This window comes from Mus caroli, unplaced genomic scaffold, assembly GCF_978045245.1.
Source record: "Mus caroli unplaced genomic scaffold, Mus_caroli_1 scaffold_9, whole genome shotgun sequence".
Classification (NCBI taxonomy): Eukaryota; Metazoa; Chordata; class Mammalia; order Rodentia; family Muridae; genus Mus; species Mus caroli.
Window position 1 is genome coordinate 84,381,940 of NW_028227264.1, and position 22,429 is coordinate 84,404,368.

General features: G+C 43.6%; 1 protein-coding gene across 6 annotated transcripts in view; it reads left to right on the forward strand.

Moving 5' to 3' along the window:
- Positions 1–22,076, forward strand: part of Ric8b (RIC8 guanine nucleotide exchange factor B) — a 98,707-nt gene extending 76,631 nt beyond the window's left edge. The window contains exons 9-13 of one of the 6 annotated variants that reach the window (XR_003837770.2): positions 7,428–7,547; positions 10,454–10,537; positions 14,291–14,429; positions 15,084–15,259; positions 20,694–20,809. Coding sequence is in view for 3 of the 6 variants with exons in the window: in XM_021173650.2 (XP_021029309.1) it covers positions 7,428–7,547; positions 20,694–20,805 (232 nt within the window). In the remaining 3 variants the exon portion in view is untranslated. Of the gene's footprint in view, positions 1–7,427; positions 7,548–10,453; positions 10,538–14,290; positions 14,430–15,083; positions 15,260–20,693 lie in introns of all 6 variants that reach the window. The other 5 variants (XR_003837771.2, XR_003837772.2, XM_029482429.2 and 2 more) reach the window with 5 other exon arrangements.
- The last annotated feature ends 353 nt before the right edge of the window (positions 22,077–22,429 follow it).

Here is a 22,429-nt window from a genome sequence, read left to right on the forward strand (position 1 = left end):
AGTCTGATCAAACTTGGAAAGGTGGCATCTGAAAGGATTGCTCATTTACTGTACCCTCTGCCACTCAGCGTGCCCAGGGCTTCACTCTGCTTCTCTAGGATGCGTTTATTCACAACAGTTGCTAGTATTGGCAGAAGTAATCACTCTTCATCCAGTTGGCCCAAGTCCCATTGTCAAAAATGTAAGTGGATTCTGATTAATGCACCAAGGTAACCTGTAATCCTTTATTGGAATCTAAAACCAAGAATTGTGTGGAGCTTCCATCCCGGCTTTGGGACACAGTTAATTTTACAGCAGTCTTTATTGTGTCAAAATAAATGTATTTAATGGACTGGAAACGGCTTTCTGCAATTAGTCGCTTTTAAACAAAGTACACTCGTAGAATCGAGATGCATGCCACATGGAGATGTAGCCAGTCAGGCTTGCTGAGTTCTCAGATACAGTCCTTTATCAAAAGGAGACACTATCTAAGCTTTTGTTTGTTTGATTTTTAAACAGGATCTTACTTTGTAGCCCTAGCCTAAACCTCACATTTAGGTTAGGCTGGCCTCACATTCACAGAGATCCACCTGCCTCAGCCTCCTAAGTACAGCGTTAAAGCCTGTACCACTACAAGCAGCTAAATGTGAATTTTCTACTGCTTTCTCCCGTGTCTCTGAGCATAGAGCCCCTTGATAACTGGTGTGTTTTCATCATTCTAAACATCAGTGGAGAGGTGCATGTTTAATGTGTTTAACTGACTGACTTTCAGCTTTGGATCTGTAGCTTTCAGGCTAGATACAGAAGTATCCAGAGGTGTCTTAGGGGCTGCTTTAGAGAGGTAGGAGGGGCAGAGTCAGAAGTGGCCAGAACCCTGGATAATGTCTGACAGTCTTCACAGTAGTTTGTAGAGTCCATACTTATCTGACTACAGTGATCTCAGATGCTGGAGCACTGTCACACAGGCTGTTTCTTGAGCACAAGGCATCACGCCTGAGTATTCTTCCCCTTGTCAAAATGTTGTTGTGCGGCTTAGGTCTGCTGGTAATAGTCTTCTTATTATATAAATTGTATGGTTTCAATTTTTCTTAAGGTGCATGAACCACAAACCAGACTTGAAGATTTTTTTTCTCTCTACCTAATCTGGACTGTATTTGTATAGACTAGGGTTTAGCTAACGTTTAGACAGTAAGGTTTATGACTATAAGCACTCAGTGAAATGCATGTAAAGTCTGCTCACAAAAAGACCATAATTGAAAAGAAACTTACTACTCCTTCTGCCTCCTCCATAGCACCTCTACACATGGAACAGCCTTTGTACTTGCACTTCAGAATGGAATTTTCTCAGTTCCAAGCTGACACTGAACTCAGAATTCCCCAGCGCTGAGACTATAGGTACATAGCACTACAACTGGCTTCAGAGGAAACAGCATCATCCTCACTCGGGAGACAATGTACACAACATGGAACTAACGTTCTAGCCATTTAGCGTATGAGAACCAGTGGCCATCAGTCCACTCACTGCTGCACAGCCTCTTTTACACAGGTTTCACTGGATAGCCTAGGCTGATCTTCAAACCCACAGGCTGGCCACAGCCTTGAGGGGGCTGGGATGCAGGTGTGTCTGACTGTGTCCAGTTTATCTCCAGACTGTTCGTCTTCCCCAATGCAACTGTTCACTGCCCTGCACCCTCTCCTAGCTTCTTCCTGTCTGTATGTGAAATCATACATAGTAGTCATCCTTTTTACTGGATAGCACCTGACAGCTATGGCTAGATCTTCATAATGCACTCGTCATTTTGTTATGCCTTCTGCTTTAACTGGCACCACGCTGAAACTTTGGCTCTGTCCAAAATCCTTCCCCCTTTGTCTGGTACCAGTGACAGAACCATGACTTCTCGCACGACAAGCTAGTGCTCCACCACCAAGTCACAGGTCTGGCTCTCTGGTACGGTTTAAATCAGCACCGTCTAACTGACCTTGTTGATTCCACCTTGGGACTTTTCATTACATTCTCAGCTCAGCAGGCACTGGGATCCCTGTAAAATATGAGTCAGACAATATTAGTTGCTTGAAACTGTCTAGTGACTGAAAACCAAGGTTCTCACTGCGGTTTGTGTGCACTGTGTCTCTCTGCCGGTACCACCAGCCTCTTCACTACTTGTCAAACACGTGACCTCGTGTTGAGTGTCTCAGTGTGGAGCACACCTCCTTCAGAGAGCTGCTGTCTTCCCCTCCCATCCCTGACCGCACCTCCAGGTCTTGCTCAGGTCTGTTCTCCTCTGTGCAGCCTGTGCAGTGCCGTATGAAGCATGGGCTTCTACATTTCCCTCCTATGCATCTCTGTTCCTTAGGTCTGGGTTTTTTTCCCTTTGTTTGCAAGAAGGTAAGTTTCATGAGGAAATGGGATTTAAAAATCAAAAGTCTGTCTTTATATAAATGTTTGTTGACTACATTAATTCATTTTTAATTATTTTTTGTTTGAGTCTTTTGGCTGCATGTATGTCTATGCCCCATGTGCATGTCAGATGCTGGGGGGGGTGGGGGTGGGGTCGCAAAAGAGCCTGTCAGATCTCCTGGAACTAGAGTTACAAACAATTGAGAGCCCCTCTGTGGGTACTGGGAATCAAAGCCAGTTTCTCTGCAAAAGCAGCTAGTGTTATTAACTGCTGACCTATCTCTCCAACCCCTGGGTTAATACATTTTTGGAGCTGTTGACTGAGTTAGTCAACAGCTCCAGTGGAGAAGCTCTGGTAGCCAGGGTGGGGCTTAGGAGATGAAGGCATTGCTTTTTGTGTTGCTTGGGAAGGTGCAGGAACCAAGTGTTGTGGGGAGGCCCCAGGAAAGAGCGTGGTCTTTATCCCTGCAGAGCCTCTTCTTCCCTACACTGCTCCCTTCTTCCTTCCTGGTCTAGACACACAGCTAAAGGGTGTGGATTTATCAGCATGGAAGCAGAATTTTGCCCATAGCTATGGTTTATTTGGTTTGTCCCATGTAGTATTTTTGTTTATATTTTTGTTCTCATTTTGAAAGGTGCTCGCTAATCCCTTGGCAGCATTTAGGATGTAGACGTTTCAGATGAGAATGTGGATTTCTAGCGTCTTTAGAAAAATGACAAGTTCTCCTCATGAGCAGCCAAGTCCTCACATAGCAGCCAGCTTGTGGAATTGAGCAGAGGGTTCTGCCATAGCTGGCATGCATGCGTGGCTCTGGTGACCTGTCTTGCTCGCCTCCTTGCAGATCTGACAATTGCATACGAGGACATATGTGTTACAGTTTCTCTTCTCTTCTCTTTTCTCCCTCCCATCTCTGTCAGTAGCCCTTCTCTACAGATCCCTTCCCCACCCACATACTGTCTATTGTTTTGTGATCTACTGTGTTTAACTGGGGCTTATCTGTGTGGCCGTGGATTAAAGTTTGGTGGATTCACGGGGGCCGGGGAGAACAACTGAAGTCACTGACTCCTCCTTTTCCCAGAACCTCTGAGCAGTCAGTAGTTTAGCAACAATGCACAACGCCAGCCCCCGTGAATCCCTCCCCTTTGACAGGCCCGTTCTTGTTCCTGAACAATGCAGGCAACTGCATAAGTTCATGATTGCAGCTGCTGTGTAATGCCAAGAAAATGGAATTTTATGTCCATCTGCTCTTGTGTTCTTCCCTGGATTCCTTGAGGCTTAGAGATAGTGATACAAGTGTCCTGTGGTTTTGGGCTGAGTTCAGCTGTTCCTTTTTCTCAGCGCCTTGAGCAGCCAAGAGTTTCTGCATTCTCCACCATTTATTAGAGAGAGAAGCTTCCCTGAAGCAATTATCTTCCCTAAGGAATGCTATCTATGGATATTAACGTAGATGTTTAGAAGGCTTTGAGGCCATAAAAATTAGCCCCTCCAGCCATCAAGCTTCAAACCTGACTATCAGTACTGGACTTGAAATATGGTGCAGAAGGAACCAGGAATCCCATCAGAGCCGGTGTCTGCGCCCTGTGGGTCTGGCTAGTGCTGCAGCAGTGTAGCCCTCCCTATCTTTGCCAGAACTCTGAGTAAAACTTAAGCCCTGCCTTTAAAGGTTGAAGCTTTCATAGAGCCAAGTTTCTGGGTAGTTCTTTTTGTTAAGTGATGCTGATATTAACCAAAAACAGCAATAGTTAGAAGGATAAAATAATTGAAATGTATTTCATCTTTTATACACACACTCATACCATTTTAGTATGTCATAATCCTCCTGTTGTCAGGCCATGACCTGCCAGTTCATGTATCCACAGGAGTTCACCTAATTGGAAGATGAAATTAATCACAGGGCTGGAATGATGGAAAGGGGGAGGAAAGACGAGGTAAATAAATAAATAAATACCATTCTCCTAAGGCCCACCACAGTTAGTGTCCTTGGAGGAACTAAGACTCAGCATTCAAACATAGTAAAAATAACCTCAGAGTTTTATGGTAGTAAGATTTTGAAACATAAATGCTATCTTTGATTGTATGTATGTGTTCATCCCAAAATATCCAGCTTGGCATTATTGTTGTGTGATGACGTGTTTTCTCTTCTTCTGGGTGGAAAACGTATGAAATTGACTAAAAGGGAGAAGTAACTCCTGTCTGCCTTCTGTCGCTACACGTTGGCATTTTTCTCTTGAGAGAGTGGTGCAGTTTATTGTCCTGGCTTGGGTTTTATGTGGTTTTGCTTACGTCCCCCTGAGTATCATAACGGGGAAAAAAATCTCTTTAAAGGGAGACATGAACCAGTGTAGGCGTCCTGTGTTTAAAGGGAGGTGTGTGTGTATGTGTGCAGGGGTGTTATGGTGTTGTCTCCATGGATGGGGAGGGGCCTCCCTCTGGGAGAGAGAACGCTGCCTTCATGCTCACTTGGAAGCTAACCTCAGAACAAGCAGGAGGCTCTAGGAAACAAATGCTATCCTCAGAGCAAGCAGGAGGCTCTAGGAAACAAATGCTATCCCCACCAATGGACACCTTTAATCCCAGCACTTGATTGGCAGAGACGTGCAGAGCTCTGAGTTCAAGGCCAGACTGGTCTACACAATCAAGTCAGAACAGCCTGGACTGTTCACAGAGAAACCCTGTCTCAAAAGACAGATAGCAACAAAGATACCAAGGAAAGAACCATTGTGCCTAACCTAGGACTGTGCTGCCTGACTGCCTGACTGCGCTGTGGGCTGAAGCAGCACAGGCCTTACCCCGCGTCTCCTGACATGTTTCTGAGGGACACAATGGTCTGTGCTAAAGTCATTGTTTTCTGAAAAGTCTACAGGCGTGATTCCTCAAATCACACCTCTGTCAGTGTGAGAAGCCTCTCTCAAGTGGCAAATGAGCATGCTCAGCATTGTTTATTTACTTCTCTTCCTATAAGACCTGATTTCCTTTGCTTGAGAGTAGTGTATATCTGTAAGAACTATCTTTGTTTAGTTGTTTTTATAACTTAGCAAGTAGCTAGTGCCGTGTGCCCGAACAAATAATAACAGCATCTCCATGCATCTCTTCTCAGAAACCTCACTCAGTTCTCTTTGTTCTTAAGTTTGGGAAATTCAGGGACCCCTTTAGCAATTTTGTGAAGGCATCTAGCTAGAGACTTTCTCTTCTGTGGGCACCTTTAAAAGGGAGAGTTAAGAGCAGTATCTGAACAGGGCACTTGAGCCTTGTCCATCCTGATAACATGGAAACTTTATATGTTAATCTGAGGTCAGGCCAGCTCTAGGTCCCCAAGAATTAGAATTAGTGTGTAGTCAAAACGAGGAATAAGTGACCAATCTATATAGTTTTCAGGTTGCCCCAAGGTTCCTGAAGCACCACAGGGAATACCTAGAAGCAGGTAGGTAGGAGCAAAGAGAAGGGCCTCTGGGTCCCATATCTTCTGCTTGCCCTGTTCCACCTTTTTCCTGAGTGACTCCACCATGTTCTGTCTTGCACATGGATAACTGATTGGAAAAAGAGGTTTTCTTGGTTTGTTCCTTTGCCTTTTTAGGGAAGAGGGGGTGTTAGGGATTTAACTCATGGCCTCACAACCTCCTAGATTTTCAGCAAGTACTTTACCACTGGGCTCTAACCCAGCCCTCTTTAAACCTTGACAAGTTACTCGGGTTGGCTTTGAATGAATTTATACTCCAATCTTTCGGCCTCAAGCAGGAATCTCAGGTATGCATTATTAAGTCCAGCAGAACAAATTTTTTGACTACAGTTCTAGTCATTGGCCCTGTCTAAGAGCAGCTACACAGACTTTAAATCTGATTTGCTAAGACAGCAAAGGCAGACCCTTCCACAAGAATCTGTATGGTGATTTGAGGAGTATAGAAAAAGAACAGGAAATGTGGTAGTGATGAATGGTGGTTACCGATGCGCTAACCCTCACTGTAACAGGAGTCTCAAGTGGGAGTGGACACTGGCCACTCGAGAGCAGGGATGCTAGTGCCTTTACTATCACATGATAGTTTTCCTTCAGTTTACCCCAAGCACCCAGCACTGCACAGTTTTTACTTGATCATCTCACTGCTCTCCTTATCCTGGCCAGGCCCTGAAAGCCCTTAGAAAAGCATTGTTACCGCTGTGCTTTCTGCAGGGGTACTGTGATTTTGATCATTAAAGCAATCTGTACTTGGCTGGTATGAGATAATTAACGGTAGTTATGTCTTCTCCTCAAGAATAATGTTTTAAGGTATTGATATTTAGCAGATATTGAAAGCTGTGTTTCATTTTCCTTCCTCAGTATAAAAGAAAAGATAGAAATGTGGCCTTTTATTTCAGAGTATAATTTCTCTGCTGTTAGGATGTCATACAAAGCTTATAAGAAATACCTAGTTCTTGAGCATTGTTCTAGATCTGTTTCCAGAAAGCTAAGACGACATATTTGTCTCTAGTTGGGCTAGCTTTCAGTTTTTTCCTCAGTCAGATCAGATATAGTTAACATTATCTTTCTGCTTTATTGCTGTTTTGAGCACTCCTTACCTCTGGTCTCACTAATGGACTAATTCCCCGAGATGGTACACCAACGTGCTCTCGTTTCAGATTGCAGCCTCTCGTTAGCATGTCTCATGCCCCCCCCCCTTTTTTGGACATGTTTGTTTTATGCTGTATCATGAATGGATTTCCTCATTTCACTTCTGAAAGTGTTTGTCACCTTGCAGTTAGTGAAAAAGATTTGCATCCAAAGTGATTTATTCAGTGGCACCAATCAAATTTTATATTTTTAAAAGTAAACATGACTTAAAAAATAGTTGGCAAGTAGTCAGTTTTAATTTTGTAAAATGCCCATTTCCACAGCAAAATAATAATAATAATAATAATGAACATTCCTACAGCAATCTATACAATAAAATTACTATTGAAATTATTGCCAATTTTTGGCTATTATACTCTTTCTTAATTAAATTAAAACTTGGACCAGAAGATAGAGAAAGAGCATAATTCTAAAACATACAGCATAACTTTTTTTTCTTTTTGTAGCATTAATCTTATCACTGGTCATTTAGAGGAACCAATGCCAAACCCTATAGATGAAATGACAGAAGAACAAAAAGAATATGAAGCCATGAAACTTGTCAACATGCTTGATAAACTTTCCAGGTATTGTATTCCCATCCATTTTTTGCTTGGTTTCTAAGAATGTTCTATTTCTTTGTCTCTCTCACTGAGAGTTACCATAGAACAGCAACTCTGGAAATCCATGTCTGTCGGAACAGGGAGACAGAGGCAGTAGCAGCTAGGTGACGCCATGGCTTTTCTCCATGTGCCGCTCGCTTCTGGGTGTGCATTCCTGCAGCCTACCAACTCTCAGTGCCGAGGCAGGGCCTAGCTAGAGGTGGCTGTGACATTAACCAACTAACATCCCTGCCTTCCAAAGGATGCTGCAAGTTAGGCTCAGTGATTTTGCTGCTGCTTGTATTTTTGTTTCAGTCTGTTTTGGATTTTGTTTGAAACCATGGTGCGCTTTTTCTCCTTTCCCTTTTAATGTGCAAGTTTGCAGTATTGCTTTTTGAGTTGCTGCTGAAACCAAGAATTCTAAAATGCCATCTATGCAACAGGAAGAAGTAAAAAGAAATAGCTCTAATGAAGGACTTTTTTCTTTAAAGCAGGCACTTTTACTAAATTAGGGATTCCAAAACCATCTCTCCCTCCCCTCTTGCTTCACATTTCCTTCCTTTCCAAATAATCCGTATTGTAGATAACTAAATCAAGATCTGCTAATCCACACTAGCTTTTTGAGGAGTTACTAGAAGATGGTCCCTGCAGGCTTAGATGGGCTGCCTTACTCTCCAGTCATGCATTGAGCCGCTGTTTCCTGTGAGTTACCTGAGTGAGTGGTTCTTTGTGTTGGTGACAGCACAGCCATCATGTAAATGTGAATCTCTTCTGCTCATCTCATTTTCCACACAACACATAATCATCCTTCAAGAGAAACAACAATTGGAATAGAACAGCCATGGCAGGGGTGGGTCTGATGGGGAAGCATGGGATAGATACATTTGTAGCCGTAAGCTTAGCTACACTGAGAACTGGAAGGACTGTGGGTTGACAGTATTGGAGCAGACAGGGCTGTTTTGACACTCTAGTCTTACGTAGGCTTTCTGCAGTGGCAGTGCTAATGTGTAGAAGCTGGTTAGAAGCAGGGAGCTTTATTATCTACAGAGTATTCTTGAACAGGCTGCCCTATTCCTGAGTATTTGTCCCTTCCCAGTATTGGAGTTTACAGCCGTGCTTGCCCTGTTCAGAAGACATTCTCCTTAACATTGTATACAACAAGTTCTTTCCCAGGAGGAATTAATAAGCAGTCATAGAGACTGTTACTTGAACAGATTTATATTAAGCAGAATAGCAAGCTATGTGAATATTTAAAGATAAAATCTGGTAGCTGGGGAAAGAGTTCAGTGTTAAAGTACAGGCCCTGGGTTCTGAGCACACTGGTGTCTTAGCACACTATATCATTCACATAGTATAAATTTCTTTTTATGACAAATAGGAATTGCTAACAGCTATCATGGATGCTGTATTGGTGACCTATTTTAACCTGCATGAAAATACCCAAGCACAAAACACAGAAAATGAGGAACAAACTGCCCAAGATGATGCAACATAATCTAGGTACTTAGCGTATTCATTGCGCCATCACCAGTTTCAGGAGGTGCCCTGTTAACTCACATAAGACTGAGAGGCCCTTCTCTTTTTAATCTCAGACAAATCTACACATTTTATACATATTTTAGAAGCTACCAATAAGTAAACACTTAAACACCAATGCTGAAATGCCCAAGTTGCACCTGACTTCTCCTGTCTCAGGGAAGATGAGTTCATTGACTAAGAAGCTCCCAGCTGAAGATGGTACTGATGTTCGCATGCATAAACAGAGCTAGTGTGTCTTATGTTGGCTTTGATGGTTCCTATTTTGCTGTTAAAAAGTTGAAGTGAAAGTGAACTTGAAGACATTCCTAAGTCGTGTTGACGTTTTGCATGCTGTGTGGTGGGTTTTACGCTGTCTGCCTGCCTGTGTGTGCTTGCTAACATTTGGTCTCACTAATGACAGTGACAGCTGTGGGAAGGTCAGCAGTAGGCATTCCAGAGAAAGTGTGCAAAGAACAAAGCCATTCACCATGCGTCTTACATGTTCCCTGTGCTGTATTAGTCATTAGTCTCAAGCTTCATTTCTCTTTTCACTTTTTCTTATTTTTGATAAAATAAGAAAAAATAAGATGCCATACAACCAAGCAGACTTTAAGTTCAGTACTGTACAAGGAACATTTACTAAGCAGCTCCCACATGCAGGACACTGAGCTAGGAGGGCAAGGGAGATTTGAAGGTGAGTGAGACAGTTTCTAGCTTTGGAAAGCTAATACTGTAGTGGGAGAAATGGCTGTACAGTTTATTCCAGAATACAAAGTAGCAATGGTGACAATCAGGGTCGGTGCTGAACTGTGTGCCCCAGGAAAAGGAGCAGTTCATTCTGTCTGGAAGGTTCAGAGAGTCTTCCCAGGGGAAGGAAGTGACTTGTGGACTGCTCGTCACGTTGAAGATGTCACTCTAGAGAGAAATGGAAATGACCATTTACTGTAGGAAGAGAGACTTCATCCTTTTAAGTTTTTGGACTTCATATACTGCGTCTTTCTTCTAAGAGCTCAAGCAGTGTATTAAACCTCACTGACCAATGTGAAATTCAAAGACCACAGAAATGCCCAGAACATGTCCAAGCTGATAGCTGCTGAAAATCCATTTTCTCTGGTGGTTTACAAAGCTGTCGCTGATGCGCTCTCTCCAGCTCCATGCTAAAACGAGGCTAGGAACTTCATTGTCCAGAACTCGAGGCCTTTGCTCTGTCCACTGCGTTACTATGTCTGTCTGTCAGAATGTTTGCCAGAACACTTCTTAGTCATCCTCTCAGCAGTCTCCTGCACTGTCGAGGAAGGGCATGTGAGTAGAGGATGGATTGGAATGGCGTGGCCAAGGCATGGACACTAGACACTTCCTCTTTTCGTCCATAGGAGAGCAGATGTGAAGGACCTGCACCAGGATGGTGGTTAGCAACAGTGGCCCGTGCCAAAGCACTTACCAAAGTGATGACTAAGGTTGGTCATGCCAAGTCCTATTCCTGAGCCTGTGTAGGGTTTAGATGTGACAAAAGTATAAAATTACTACTGTGAAACTTGAGGTCACATTTCCATCTTGCTTTCATGTAGACACGCCACTTCCATAAGGGACTCGTGCCCTCTGTATCTTTATGTAAGCTACACTTGGGAAGGTGGTGAGGAGGTTAGCTGTCAGAAGACATCATACTGGATGTGGATTGACTAAGTAGCATTCTCAGTGAGTCTTGATTTGTTTAACATAAAGACCGTGTCTTTGTTAGATGTTTCTATTCCTCGTGTGGAGATGACAGTGCACCTGGAGGTTCTCAAAGCTAGGAAACCATGGAATCCTGTAACCGCTATCCTATCCTATAGAGCTGGTTCAGTGCCTTGTGTCCTATGCTTCCCAAGTGTGTGAGGATGAAAATGAAAATGGCTGACCCCAGATTGGAAGATCGGGGGTTTTTTGTTTGGTTGGTTTGGTTTGGTTTGGTTTGGTTTGGTTTTATTTTCTCTATAGAATAACCTGCAGGATTCACAGCTTTGAAGTGTAGTTGTCATTTCCATTTCTTGGCCAAACTTCATCAAAGTAGAGGCTTTAAAGGAATACCATAAAGAAATGTGGGCCAGGGATAACTAACTGAAGTAAGCGGTATGAATTTCTTTAATCTAAAATAAGTATGATATTTAGCAGTCAAGGTTACAGAAGGTATAAAGTTACAGAAAACATCATTTGACATAACATGCCTGCCTCTCCACCTCCTCTCTCCTTCTCAAACTTTGAAAGCAAAAATAAACCCCTGCACTCAAGCAGGGGACTAGAGTGGTGACTGCAGGTACCCAGTGACAGCACACTCACACTGGAACAATACCATCAGCCATGCTGACCAAGGGCAAGGACTTCTTAATTACAGTTGTTTCTACTCCTCCTGTCCCTTTATTTCCTTAGTTGACACCAGACTACTCTCATTCTAGAGCTGTTTAATGAGACACTTGTCCATTTGCTTATCCAGCAAATCTGTGCTTTAAGTTGTATATCAGTAAGTAAACAATGCCTGTTCTGCCAGCACTTTTCTCATCCACGCCCTGGCCTCTAACTGTGCCTCCCACTGCCGCCATGCTGATGTGTGGGACCTGGCTTTCTCAGTGCTGGCATCAAATATGGGATAGTACTCTTGAATCAAGAGATTACTTTTTTAACTCAAAAACGGTTATGATTGATTTACATCTAGAAAGTAAGAGACACGTGATTTTTTTTCAGTGTACATAAATCCTTTTGCTCATCTTACAAGCATAGCAAAACCTATAATTGCACATGCCTTTGAAGAGTTAGTCTAGAATATACTTTTTGGGTGCATTTCAGAAATACAACCCACCTTTTTTAAGCATTGTAAGACCTGCTGTAGGCACCAAAGATCTTAAGGTTCAAAAATCTTAATCTTAAGACAGCAGCTCCTTTGGGTGTGCACTGTCCGTTGTGAGAACTGCTGGTCCATGGCTCCTGAGTGCTTGAAGTGTGCTTAATCCAAATCAGGACGTCCTCTAAAGAGAAATGGAGACTAGGACGCATCTTATGTGCAGATTATGAATTTAAAAGACCGATTTACATACTGAATTAAACTGAAGTCAATTTTACCTTAATTTTCCTTTCCTTAGTTGGACATTGACTATGCAGCTTACATGGCGGCTTGCCTCATATTTCTGACATAGAGTGCTGTTCTCCATCATTAAGGTTCCATGAAAACTCTGCTAAGGGAGCAGCTTGGTGCTTTATATACTGGCGCACCCATACGGGAACAAGAGGGGATTATTTCTGAGAAACCTGATTCTGTGCATCTTTAGGTTATAGGGAACTATCTCAGTGGCCAGACACCTAAGTAGGATGTCATGTACCCTTTGTATTCGCTACTGAAAGGCACTGAGTGCTTGGTTAAAGCACAAGTTGAAATGGCATTTGACAACTAGCAAAAGGGGATAAAAATACTGTCTGTCCTCAGTCACCTTTCTCCTCTGATTGGGAGCATGTATCAGAGCAGGTGTCCACGCTGCTCAGCTCGATGTGCACACTGCCTCCCTCCGTAATCCTGTTAACTTGGACAGCAGAGTAAAAGAGTTTTCTAAGGATGTTACCAAGAAGTAATAAAGATTGCCATTACTTAGGCTAGAACTAAATGTGTTCTTTCTCCACGCTCCTTAACCTCATCCTCTAACATGTCCTTAACTGTGCTATCTAATCAGACCATAGCAGAATTTTAGAAGCTTTGCATGCTCTCTTCTAACAGAAATGAGAATAATAAAAAGCTAACTCAGTGCTTCAAAATGTAAAAAGATGCTTGCATATGTGTACCCTGTCGATCATTCAGACAATCTTTCAGCTAAATAGGGTGGGGGCATGTTATTAAGGAGTGAGCCGTCAGAGCTTAAGTGTCTGCCTTAAGAGCACCCTCTGGAACACACTATTTTGAAAAGTTACCAAAAACTCTGAGCAGTTTGTCAGTCTGATTATTTTTAAATGAGATGTAAGTTTTAAGTAAGTACAAAGCACTAAAGCCCAACAGTGAGCATGTTTACCTTGGCAGACTGCAGATCAGAGTGTGGAGATCCAGCCCACACTCCTCTGTTTCCGTTTCCATACCAAGAATCGGCTCATAGTTAAGTAACTGCTCGATGAGGAGACAGTAAAAGTTCTACCATCCTTCATTATAGCTGGGTTTTGTCATTGTTTTTCAAAGAATTAATGTGGTAACTTAACAAATTCTTACATGTCATCACACTGCTAAATCTTAACTTTAAAATGGCTTCTCTGGGAGAAGTTTTAGACCATTCCCAATCCCATTATAAAATGGAAGGGCATGGTAGTATGAGCAGTACCCATGACCTTTTATCTTGCTCATTACACAGCTCATTTTACTTTCCCCATGGTGCCCTGTCCTAGACCGCAATGGTGAGGGCTGAGTGGAAGATCTCAGAATTATTTATTTAGATGCAGTTGGAGGACCTTTCATTTGCTGTGGAAAAGCCACCATTTGCATTATTTCTCCTCAGTAGATGCCCTGGTAAATGATTAACCAGTTTAACCAGTTGTACTAGTAAGCCATTCGATGAAGAGTGAAAAAGCAGTGTCCACACCAAAGGCCACCACACTCCCAGGATCCAACATAGTTACGTGACTCCTGTACTAAGAGTGATTACCAGCAGTGAGAAAGAACCCAGTGCACTTTAGAGGCTTGTGACTCCTCACTGCAGAGCCACACCCTCTGGGCTATCAGGGGATCTATCCCCATAGGCATTTTATGTTCATTAAAATACTTCATTTATATACTAATGTCTCATCCCATGTTCCAAAGGTGAAAAAGAATTAAATATGAAATGGCTAATTTAACATGTCAGGGCTCTTTTTCCAGGCCAACCTCACATTAAGAACAGGAATCCCAGTGCCAAAGTAATGGCTCCCAATTATCCTGTCTCAGGTTTTGTTATACATTGAACAGAAGTCAACAAAACAAGAATGTAGCAGAACATGACTAAATAGCAGCACCCTCATTAAAACAAGAATTAATCAGGGTGATTAAAGGAGGCAGTGCTTCATAGGTTTCCCCTTTTTCTTCTTTTCTAATCATAGAACAAAATATGTTACACAAAAGGATCGGAACTATTATGTAGTACTCAATTAGAGGGAGGTGAATAGGTCTCTAACATGCTGTTTTATCAAAAGAGCAGACTGGTGTTTGCATGATTGTTGTTTCATTACAGACCCTGTCATTAATTCCATGTGTCAATACTGCCCTGTAGTACACAGAGCAGACAAGAAAGAAGAGCCCTTGAAAACAAGGGAATGATTTTTGAGTCGTTATCAAGCTAAGTGGCAAGCGGGAAGCTGAAACTCGTATAGGTAAATTCGAAGGGACTCTTGGGAGATGTGCAAGTGGGAAACAAGGATGTGTTTTTACCGACTGCGTGATTGTGCCCTGCTTTCACAAGTACACTTGAATGGAATGCTTTGTTTATCCTGCACAGCACATGTACTGTGGGCAAGAGTATTCTCTGGCTTCCAGGTCAAGTCAGGTGTTACACATACACATCTGACCTAGTCCCCATTGTGCAGTTGGGCATGTTACTGTCTGAGCCCTGATACTGACAGTCCCTGCTGGGGGAGTCACATAGGAACTTGAAGCCCTAAAACAGTGGGACCATCTCTACAGTTCCAAGGAGCTATCACAGAGTATCACACCGACAGGAAGATGTTAAAATATATCTGGGAAAAATATTATACACAACAGATAATTTTAAGTATATTTAAATTCTGTAAGCTCCCACCCCTAGATTTAAGAATCTTTTGTTTTTCTTTTTATTATTATTAATTATTATTATTACTATTATTATTATTTTGGTCTCCATTGGCAGTCCCAAGGGTTAGGCTGGGGCAAAATAGGGTTTCTTTTCTTGGACGTGCTTTATCTGTGTCCTCTTGCCTGGCCACACCCTTATAGACTATGATTCCTTATCGTTTAGTAAGATCAAATTTCTAAATGATGTTTCGTTCCAGTTGAACATTCTTGGAGGCTTATCTCTTCCCTGGCCAGATGCCTGATCAGATGAGAAGCCCGCCATGATACTGTCACAGTGCCTAGAATGGGCTCTTTATCCAGTAGACATCACTGTACTTTTTGGTGATAACGGGGGCAGTCTTAACTGTGTTAAGGCCTGTATATAGCATTGAAGGTAAGTATGAAGCAGTTGTTGCTATGTGAATATCTTAATCCTGATACACATTTCAAACAAGATGTTTATTGGATACCCAGCCATCAATTTTAGAGAGAATCATCATAAATTTAGGGCCAGTGGTAACTCTTCATAAAAAGACTCAGCAAAGGGCATGATGCCATCTGGATCCTGTGTGTGGTACTTGCCATTGCTTTAGTAATCATTTAATCACCTGCTGGCAGATGGCAGAAAAGGTTTGTGGTCATGCTGTATGTCATTGACAGGCAGGTGCTGCATTGACCGTTAGGTTTAGAATATCTTGACTAGGATAGTGATTTTGAGTGTCTTAAAAACCCCAGTAGCTTTTTAAGTGATTCAAAATTATTAGTAGCCTGATACTTATTCTTAACATTAGTATAGAGTATTGGGGATCATCTTGTCCACCCCCTCCCTCATTTTGTAGCTCAGAGGCAAATGGCTTGCCCAAGGACTTGTAACAAACTAATAGAAAAAGTGAAGCTAGAATCTAGAACTCCTAATGTCTCAGGCATAAGAAGCTGAGTCTGTACCAAAAGGTGGTTGACTTAAGCTGGGCCATCAGCATCATCTGATGACGGTGACTCATCATCAAAGCTGGATAGCCTAGGGAATGCTTCTTGACACACAGTCCTCTGCCATTCTCCATTTAGGCCACAGCCGTGCACTCTGCCCTTTTGGCAAACATTTACCAAGCACCCACTGTGTGCTCTGTCCTAGATGGAAATCACAGCCTGAGAAGACATGGCTCTCTGCCCTTGAGATGAGCACAGTCTTGCAGAGAGCAGTATATCCTTGGGGAGCATTCCCTGGATTTCCTATGGATCAGTGATTTCCTTCTTCTGTAACATGATCTCCTGTGGATTAATAATCCTTTCTTGATTATAGCAGGCTTTCCTAGAGATCAGTAATCCTTTCCTGAATCTATACATCTTGATGATGAAAACCAATCTGCTCTCAGGTTTAGCCAGTCTTGTTCATGGCTTAGCCGTGAGGAGCCTCCAGATACCTGACTTCTGTAAGAAGGCCAGCTAAATGCAGTTCACATACTTAACTGAGGCTCTGCTCTCTACGGCACCGTGCTAGAACACAGAGGACACTAAAACTAAAGCACAGAACATATTTTCCTTAGTATGTCAGAGCAGTGTCATTTGTAGATATCAAAGTTTTTAATAGTGCTTATTTTTAATGAACATTCTTAAATATGGAAGGTGGCTCTTGAAATAGGAGACAGTGATCCCCTGGACTCGGTGCAGCTCGTCAGCCTTAGCGCCCACCTGGGATCTAGCCCTCCATGCCTCGCAGCACTTTTGAGCTTTCTTTTTCCTTTTCCTCAGCTGAGCCAACCTGCTTGCCAGTCCTGCACATAACTAACTCTTGCTTTTGTGCCTCTGCCTGACTAATCCTGCCTCTGGGATGTCTCTCCCACTATAACACCGTGTCTTTTCACTGCCATTAATTACAGTGTGTCCCCGAGTCTGCCTCCTGCAAGGAGCCTGTAGCAATGTCTTTTCCTCCTGTGTCCCTTCTGCTTGTGCATTGCCATACAATGGTGAGGGAGCATTGCTGTGGTGTTGATAAATAGGTTCTGACCCTCTGTCCATAGCTTACTGACATGGACACAAACAGCTGACAATGAAATGACAGATAACCAGAGCGTGCACTAAGCTGTCAGCAGTGAGTCTCCAGTAGTGACTCAGCCAGAGTCCTGGATAGAGAAGAACAGAGAATTAGTCGGAGAGTATGAGAAGCAACCCAGGGTTGGTCACAAGCTAGCATATGATCCATTCCTGCTCCCCCACAGGACAAGACATCTCCTTGAACAAATGGCATATACAGGTGGGCTGTAAGGCTCAGGAAGGAAGGGTACTGCTTGTCGATCATCTTAAGCTTGTTGATCTGCTGTTCTGTAATTCTTTCAGTATTGTTTTGTGTGTGTGTGTGTGTGTGTGTGTGTGTGTGTGTGTGTGTGTTCCAAACTGTTGACTGAAGCTGCTTGAGGACAGGGACCATTACCTCCCCTCCCCCCCCCCCACCAGTCAATCAGGAAGGGGGAGCTTTCTGTAAACTCGGTAAGGAACAAGAATATTCCCAGGCGCTCCACACACTGTGTAGTCTATAGTCTGTGCTTTCATGACCACTTAATGAGCATTCCTGATCCAGTGTTATAGAAGATAAAATCAGAATTTAGAGTTTCCAGTTAATGTGCTGTAGTTCTAGCATTGGAACCCAGGTCTGGCTTCCAGACCTCTCTGTGCCTTTCACTCCCCCACAGTAAACACTTGAGTCCTCTACACTTACAGGGCCCTTAGATCTATACAGTTGCAGTTGTTACTGCTGGGCTGGGACTTCTTACGTCATCACTGGGAAGTAGGCAGAGCTAGTATTATCATGACCCCCATTTCACAGATAGGGAAAGTAAGACTCAGAGACATGCCCAAGATCACACAGCTGGTAAGTGGAGGAATCTGGACTTCAGACTTCCTAACTTACAATCTGTTTACTCTCCACACAACATCACTTTGCTGTCTGAATTTATTTGCATGAATGCATGACTCTGGCCAAGTTTCACTGATGCTCTTCTTACAGAAATGTCAGTAGACACAAGCATTGCCCAGAGCTGTGTGGGAAAGGAAATAACCCATGCCTTCTGAGGAGCTTCCATTTTAATGGAGGGTGACATAGGGTGTCTACCAAAATGCTTGGGAATAGTTCATATGTGAGAATTTAAAGATGGGTGACCTTTGTTCTATAAATTAACTCTTGTAATTTGATCATGAAACTGACTGTGTGAGTAATTGTTCCCAATTATAGAGTTGGACTAAAGGGTAGTAGTAAAGACAACAAACTGATTTGGAAGATCTCTTCCTGGGATTGCAAGAAGGTAGCTGAGTAGCTCACACTGGTCGTTAGCCCCAGTGTTGACTGTTCCTGTTACTGTAGAGGTAAAATTGGTGGTAGTGCTGGCAGGGATGCTGTGTCTTTGCTAGGCCCTGCCTCTCTGGTGCTTCTCCTCACCATCCAGCCCTCCCATACCTCACAGCCTGCAGTTACCAACACCTTTAAACCAGGCCATTGGGTGGGTTAAGTTCTGGGTTTCAGTTTGGTTGGCTTGGGTTTGGGTTTGGGTTTTTGACCTTTTGAGCCAGGCTCCTGTTTTTACAGAAGTGCACCACCACTTGTAACCTTTAGACCTAGAGTCTTCTTATCCTTCAGTGTGCCGTTTCCAGCAAGTTGTCCCCGTGCTTTGCATCAGTTATCATATTCAGTATCACAAAGTTCCGCATCACAGGCAGAACTAGAAAATACGAACTCTTAAGTTGTGCCTGGGCTAGAGAATTGCTGATGGCTCTCCACTGGCATTTCTATATGCTTGCCACAAAGGCAGCTGACATTCTTTGTGTCCTGGAAAATAGTACAGTTTCCTGTGTCTGGCTCTGTAGGTAGTGCTGTGTCCTTAATATCCACCCTGGAGCCATAAGAATGCTCTCCTACTCACCTTCTCCAGGCCCTTCCACACCTGCCTTTCCCCTGCCTCGGCAATAGTCCATCTTTCACTCCTTTTCCATACACCATTACAGTGACCTCCTAATGCCTTACCTGCCTGCCACCGCTCCAGTGACTCTAGCACACCACTTGAAGAGGGTGTGAACCAGTAGACATTGTACAGGGTAGATGCTAAGCTCCTTACTTTCAAGTTACCCTTTACCTCTTGCCCCTCACTTCTTCCCTAAACACTGGTCCCTTGTCCAGCCTCACAAGAACAGAGCAGAAAAGGTGAGCTAACACAGTCACACAAGATGATGGGACCTGGCGCAGTCTCCTTTGCCTGGCACAGGCTCTCTTGTCTGTGGTGCCTTCTCTGCCTTCCCCCAGGGAATGTGGCCCTGCTTCCTCTCAGGAGCCACGGGGTTCCATTTGCAGTTGTTTCAGGATCTTTCAGCCATTCATCAGGGCAGCATCTGCCCTGTCCTTCCTCTTCTGCCCAGCAGGTGGCATTTCCTTTCACGTAGGTGCTGAGCAGTGGGCTCAGCTGCCTTCCATGCACTCAGAGCAGTCAGCTGACATGAGACTTACCGCAGACAACGCTGGACTGGGATTTGGGAGACCTGTCCCAGGCCCAGCTCCATCACTGAGTGGCCTTGGGTAAGTCACTCTGCCTCCTTTTAAAGAGGGGAGTTGGACTAAATGATCTCTGAGGCGCCCTCTAACTTAAAGCTGAATGACTCTGCTCCTGTTGCCTACATATAACATGCAGGAGCCTCAGTTTAGCTAGCCAGGCAGCCATCCACATTTCCCAAACAGACGCTGGCCTCAGAAGTTATCCTCTGATGCTAGCCAGAGCTGCTTGCTTAGGCTCCTGTTGCTTTAACCCCATCACTGAACTGAACTCACCTCCCCAGGTTTTGCTGGGCTAACACAGTGGTATGGCTGCCCTTTCCCAGGAGGGAAGCCTTCTTTGTGTTGCCTAAAAAGAGAGTTGAAAGAGGGGAGTAAGTGCCATGTTCCCCTCACCCCACAGCCACCGACATTACAGCTGCTGCGTCATGTTCTCGGGCAGTGATGCCCATTTCCATGAGAAATGAGTGTTAAGCGGCTCCTGAGCCTTTGACAGTCCTCAAGTGTACTTCGAGCCTATTGGGAGTGGAAGGATTGGTGCTAGCAACTCAATAGGTACATTCGTCACAATCTCCACGTAATAAGTAAGGCCTATGAAAAGATTCAATAAGTCTTTCCTGGTGCTTTTTGATTGGCTTAATCAATAATTAATCATCTTAGATGAGGCTGTAACTTGTGGAGTGGATACAATTGGATTAGGTGAAGAGAGACAGTTGGGGTGCTTTGAAGAGATTAAAATGGCTGTCAATCCCATAATTAAACTGCCACAAACAAAAGCAATGGTGTTTTAAACAAAGAGAAAGAGAGAGGGGGGAAGGAGAACTTGGGGAAACCCGACTGGTTTGAAGTGAACCAACAAGTGTTTGTGAATCGGAGATGATGGCAGCGACCCAAGCCTGACCAACTGATTCCGCTAAGTGAAACGTGCCTTTAGTTCTGAGATGAGCAGGTGAACCGCTGGAGCGTCAGCCTCTCTAAGACAAAACAGATCCACAAGAGGAGAATAAAGTTAATTATTCAAACCCAGAGAGACCTGCTCCTTGTCCTGAGCGCATTTGGGCCTTGACTTCTCCTCCTTTAATTGGCTTAGGTTTGGCTTGTGTGAATGAAGCCTTTCATGTCCCTCTTTCTCCATGCCCCTTTCATCTTTCTATTACAAATACACAGAGAGCTCAAGAGAAAATACTTTGGTTTTTAAAGACTTCTCTTTTTAAAAGGCTGTGGATTTGGATGGGGGAGGGGGTGTGTGTGATGTTGGTGAATACTTTTTTTTTCTCTTTCTTTTATCTCTTTCTAGAGAGGAGTTGCTTAAACCAATGGGACTAAAACCTGACGGGACAATAACGCCTTTGGAGGAAGCACTCAGCCAGTATTCTGTCATCGAAGAGACCAGCTCGGACACAGACTGAAAGCATCGTCACCTGCTCCACTCTCAATATGGCTTTTATCAGCATCTTTTCTCTGTAGCTCCAGGGGAATCTTTTTCTCTAAAACGTTTATGCCCTCGCTTTGGCTAGAAACACATTAACTGGTTTACTCATTGGGAATCCAGCATATTTAAGAGGTAATCCTGTGTTTTCTGCAACATTGAGGCATTCATACAGAGCTGCAGTTAGGCAGAGTTGCGAGGCTAGAAGCAGAAGCAGACATCCCATTGCACCAGGACAGAGTACGGGACTTCACTCGGCAAGCAGCCCCGGTCAAATCTGGCAGTCTTGTTGCCGATAATCCTAGCCGAAGATTCAGCGTGTCCTTCCACCCACCCATGTAAACTGCCCCTTCTGAGTCTCTCCAGCAACCTGGGGCCCATGAGGGCCCAAGGAGCTGATAAATAAGGGCTGAGGCAAGTGACTCCTTAGATCAGCACTGACTGAACGAAAGCCAGGCAGCTGCTCTGTAAGCCTAGCCCTACCCTTCATTTCAGTTTTATACAAATGTGGAAACACACACACGCGCACACATACACACACACACACAGCCCCAGACTTACAAACCTATTACACTCTAAAAGTTTGTCATTTAGCTAAAACTTGAGATTACATTTCTTCCTGGAAGGAGTTAGAAGTAACGGTTTAGTTCAGGCAGCTACACGTGCCTATTTATCCCTCGTTCCTGAACACTACTAGTACCGTAGGGCTGGATCTGTACCGTTGCGTCCACAGTGTGCATTCTGAGGTATCACTCAGGGTGCCAAGTACACACTCATCCTCCAGGCAACAGAGAGGATGGGGCTCCCCGAGTAGTGGGAGTTCTTTTGTGGCCTGTGCTGGGGGTAGGGAGCCAACAGCACCCATTTGTACATAAAGGTCATTCGTATGTCACATGTTTTAAACTGGGGTCTCTGTGTGTATTTGTGTGTGTGTTCTACCTTTCTACCATATGTGATCAGTTTAATGGTAACTTTATTTATTTAAAAACAAAGAAACACAAATAGTTACTATTAAACTGATTAAGGCTGTTTATTTTTACTCCTAGAAATGGTCATATGAAGTAGATGTGCAATCATGTAGACAGCAGGCCAAGGTGATCAGTGGCTAAAGTTGAAAAGGGGTTGGTTTCTTTCATATATGTATGTGTGTGTAGATGCACATACATAGATATATGCACACATAGATTATGTGCTTGACCACTGCCTTTTAAAACTTTAAATTAAATAAAACATTGGGGATGATTCAATTTAGCCATCTGTGTGTGTGTTTCTTTATGGATACGTGGGCTAAGGAGACTATTGCACAGTTTATGTTTTAAAGTCTCTCTCCGCCTGCTCCCTCACCTGTCATTGTGCAGCCTCTTTCCAGGACAGAGTGTCCATAGATAGCATTGGTGAGAATGTGTTTAGCCTCAATGGTCCCTGGCCTTTGAGCTGCCAGAGAGATGCCAGGAAGTTCTTAAAATTTACTCTGAAGGAAACCCTTAAAGAGTAGTCACCATCACTAAGATTTATGTTCACTTCAAACATGTTTGGACACTTGGACTTTGAGCCCCCACCCCACACAAAGGCAGAGAAGGTGAGTGTATTTAAAGCAGGCACCC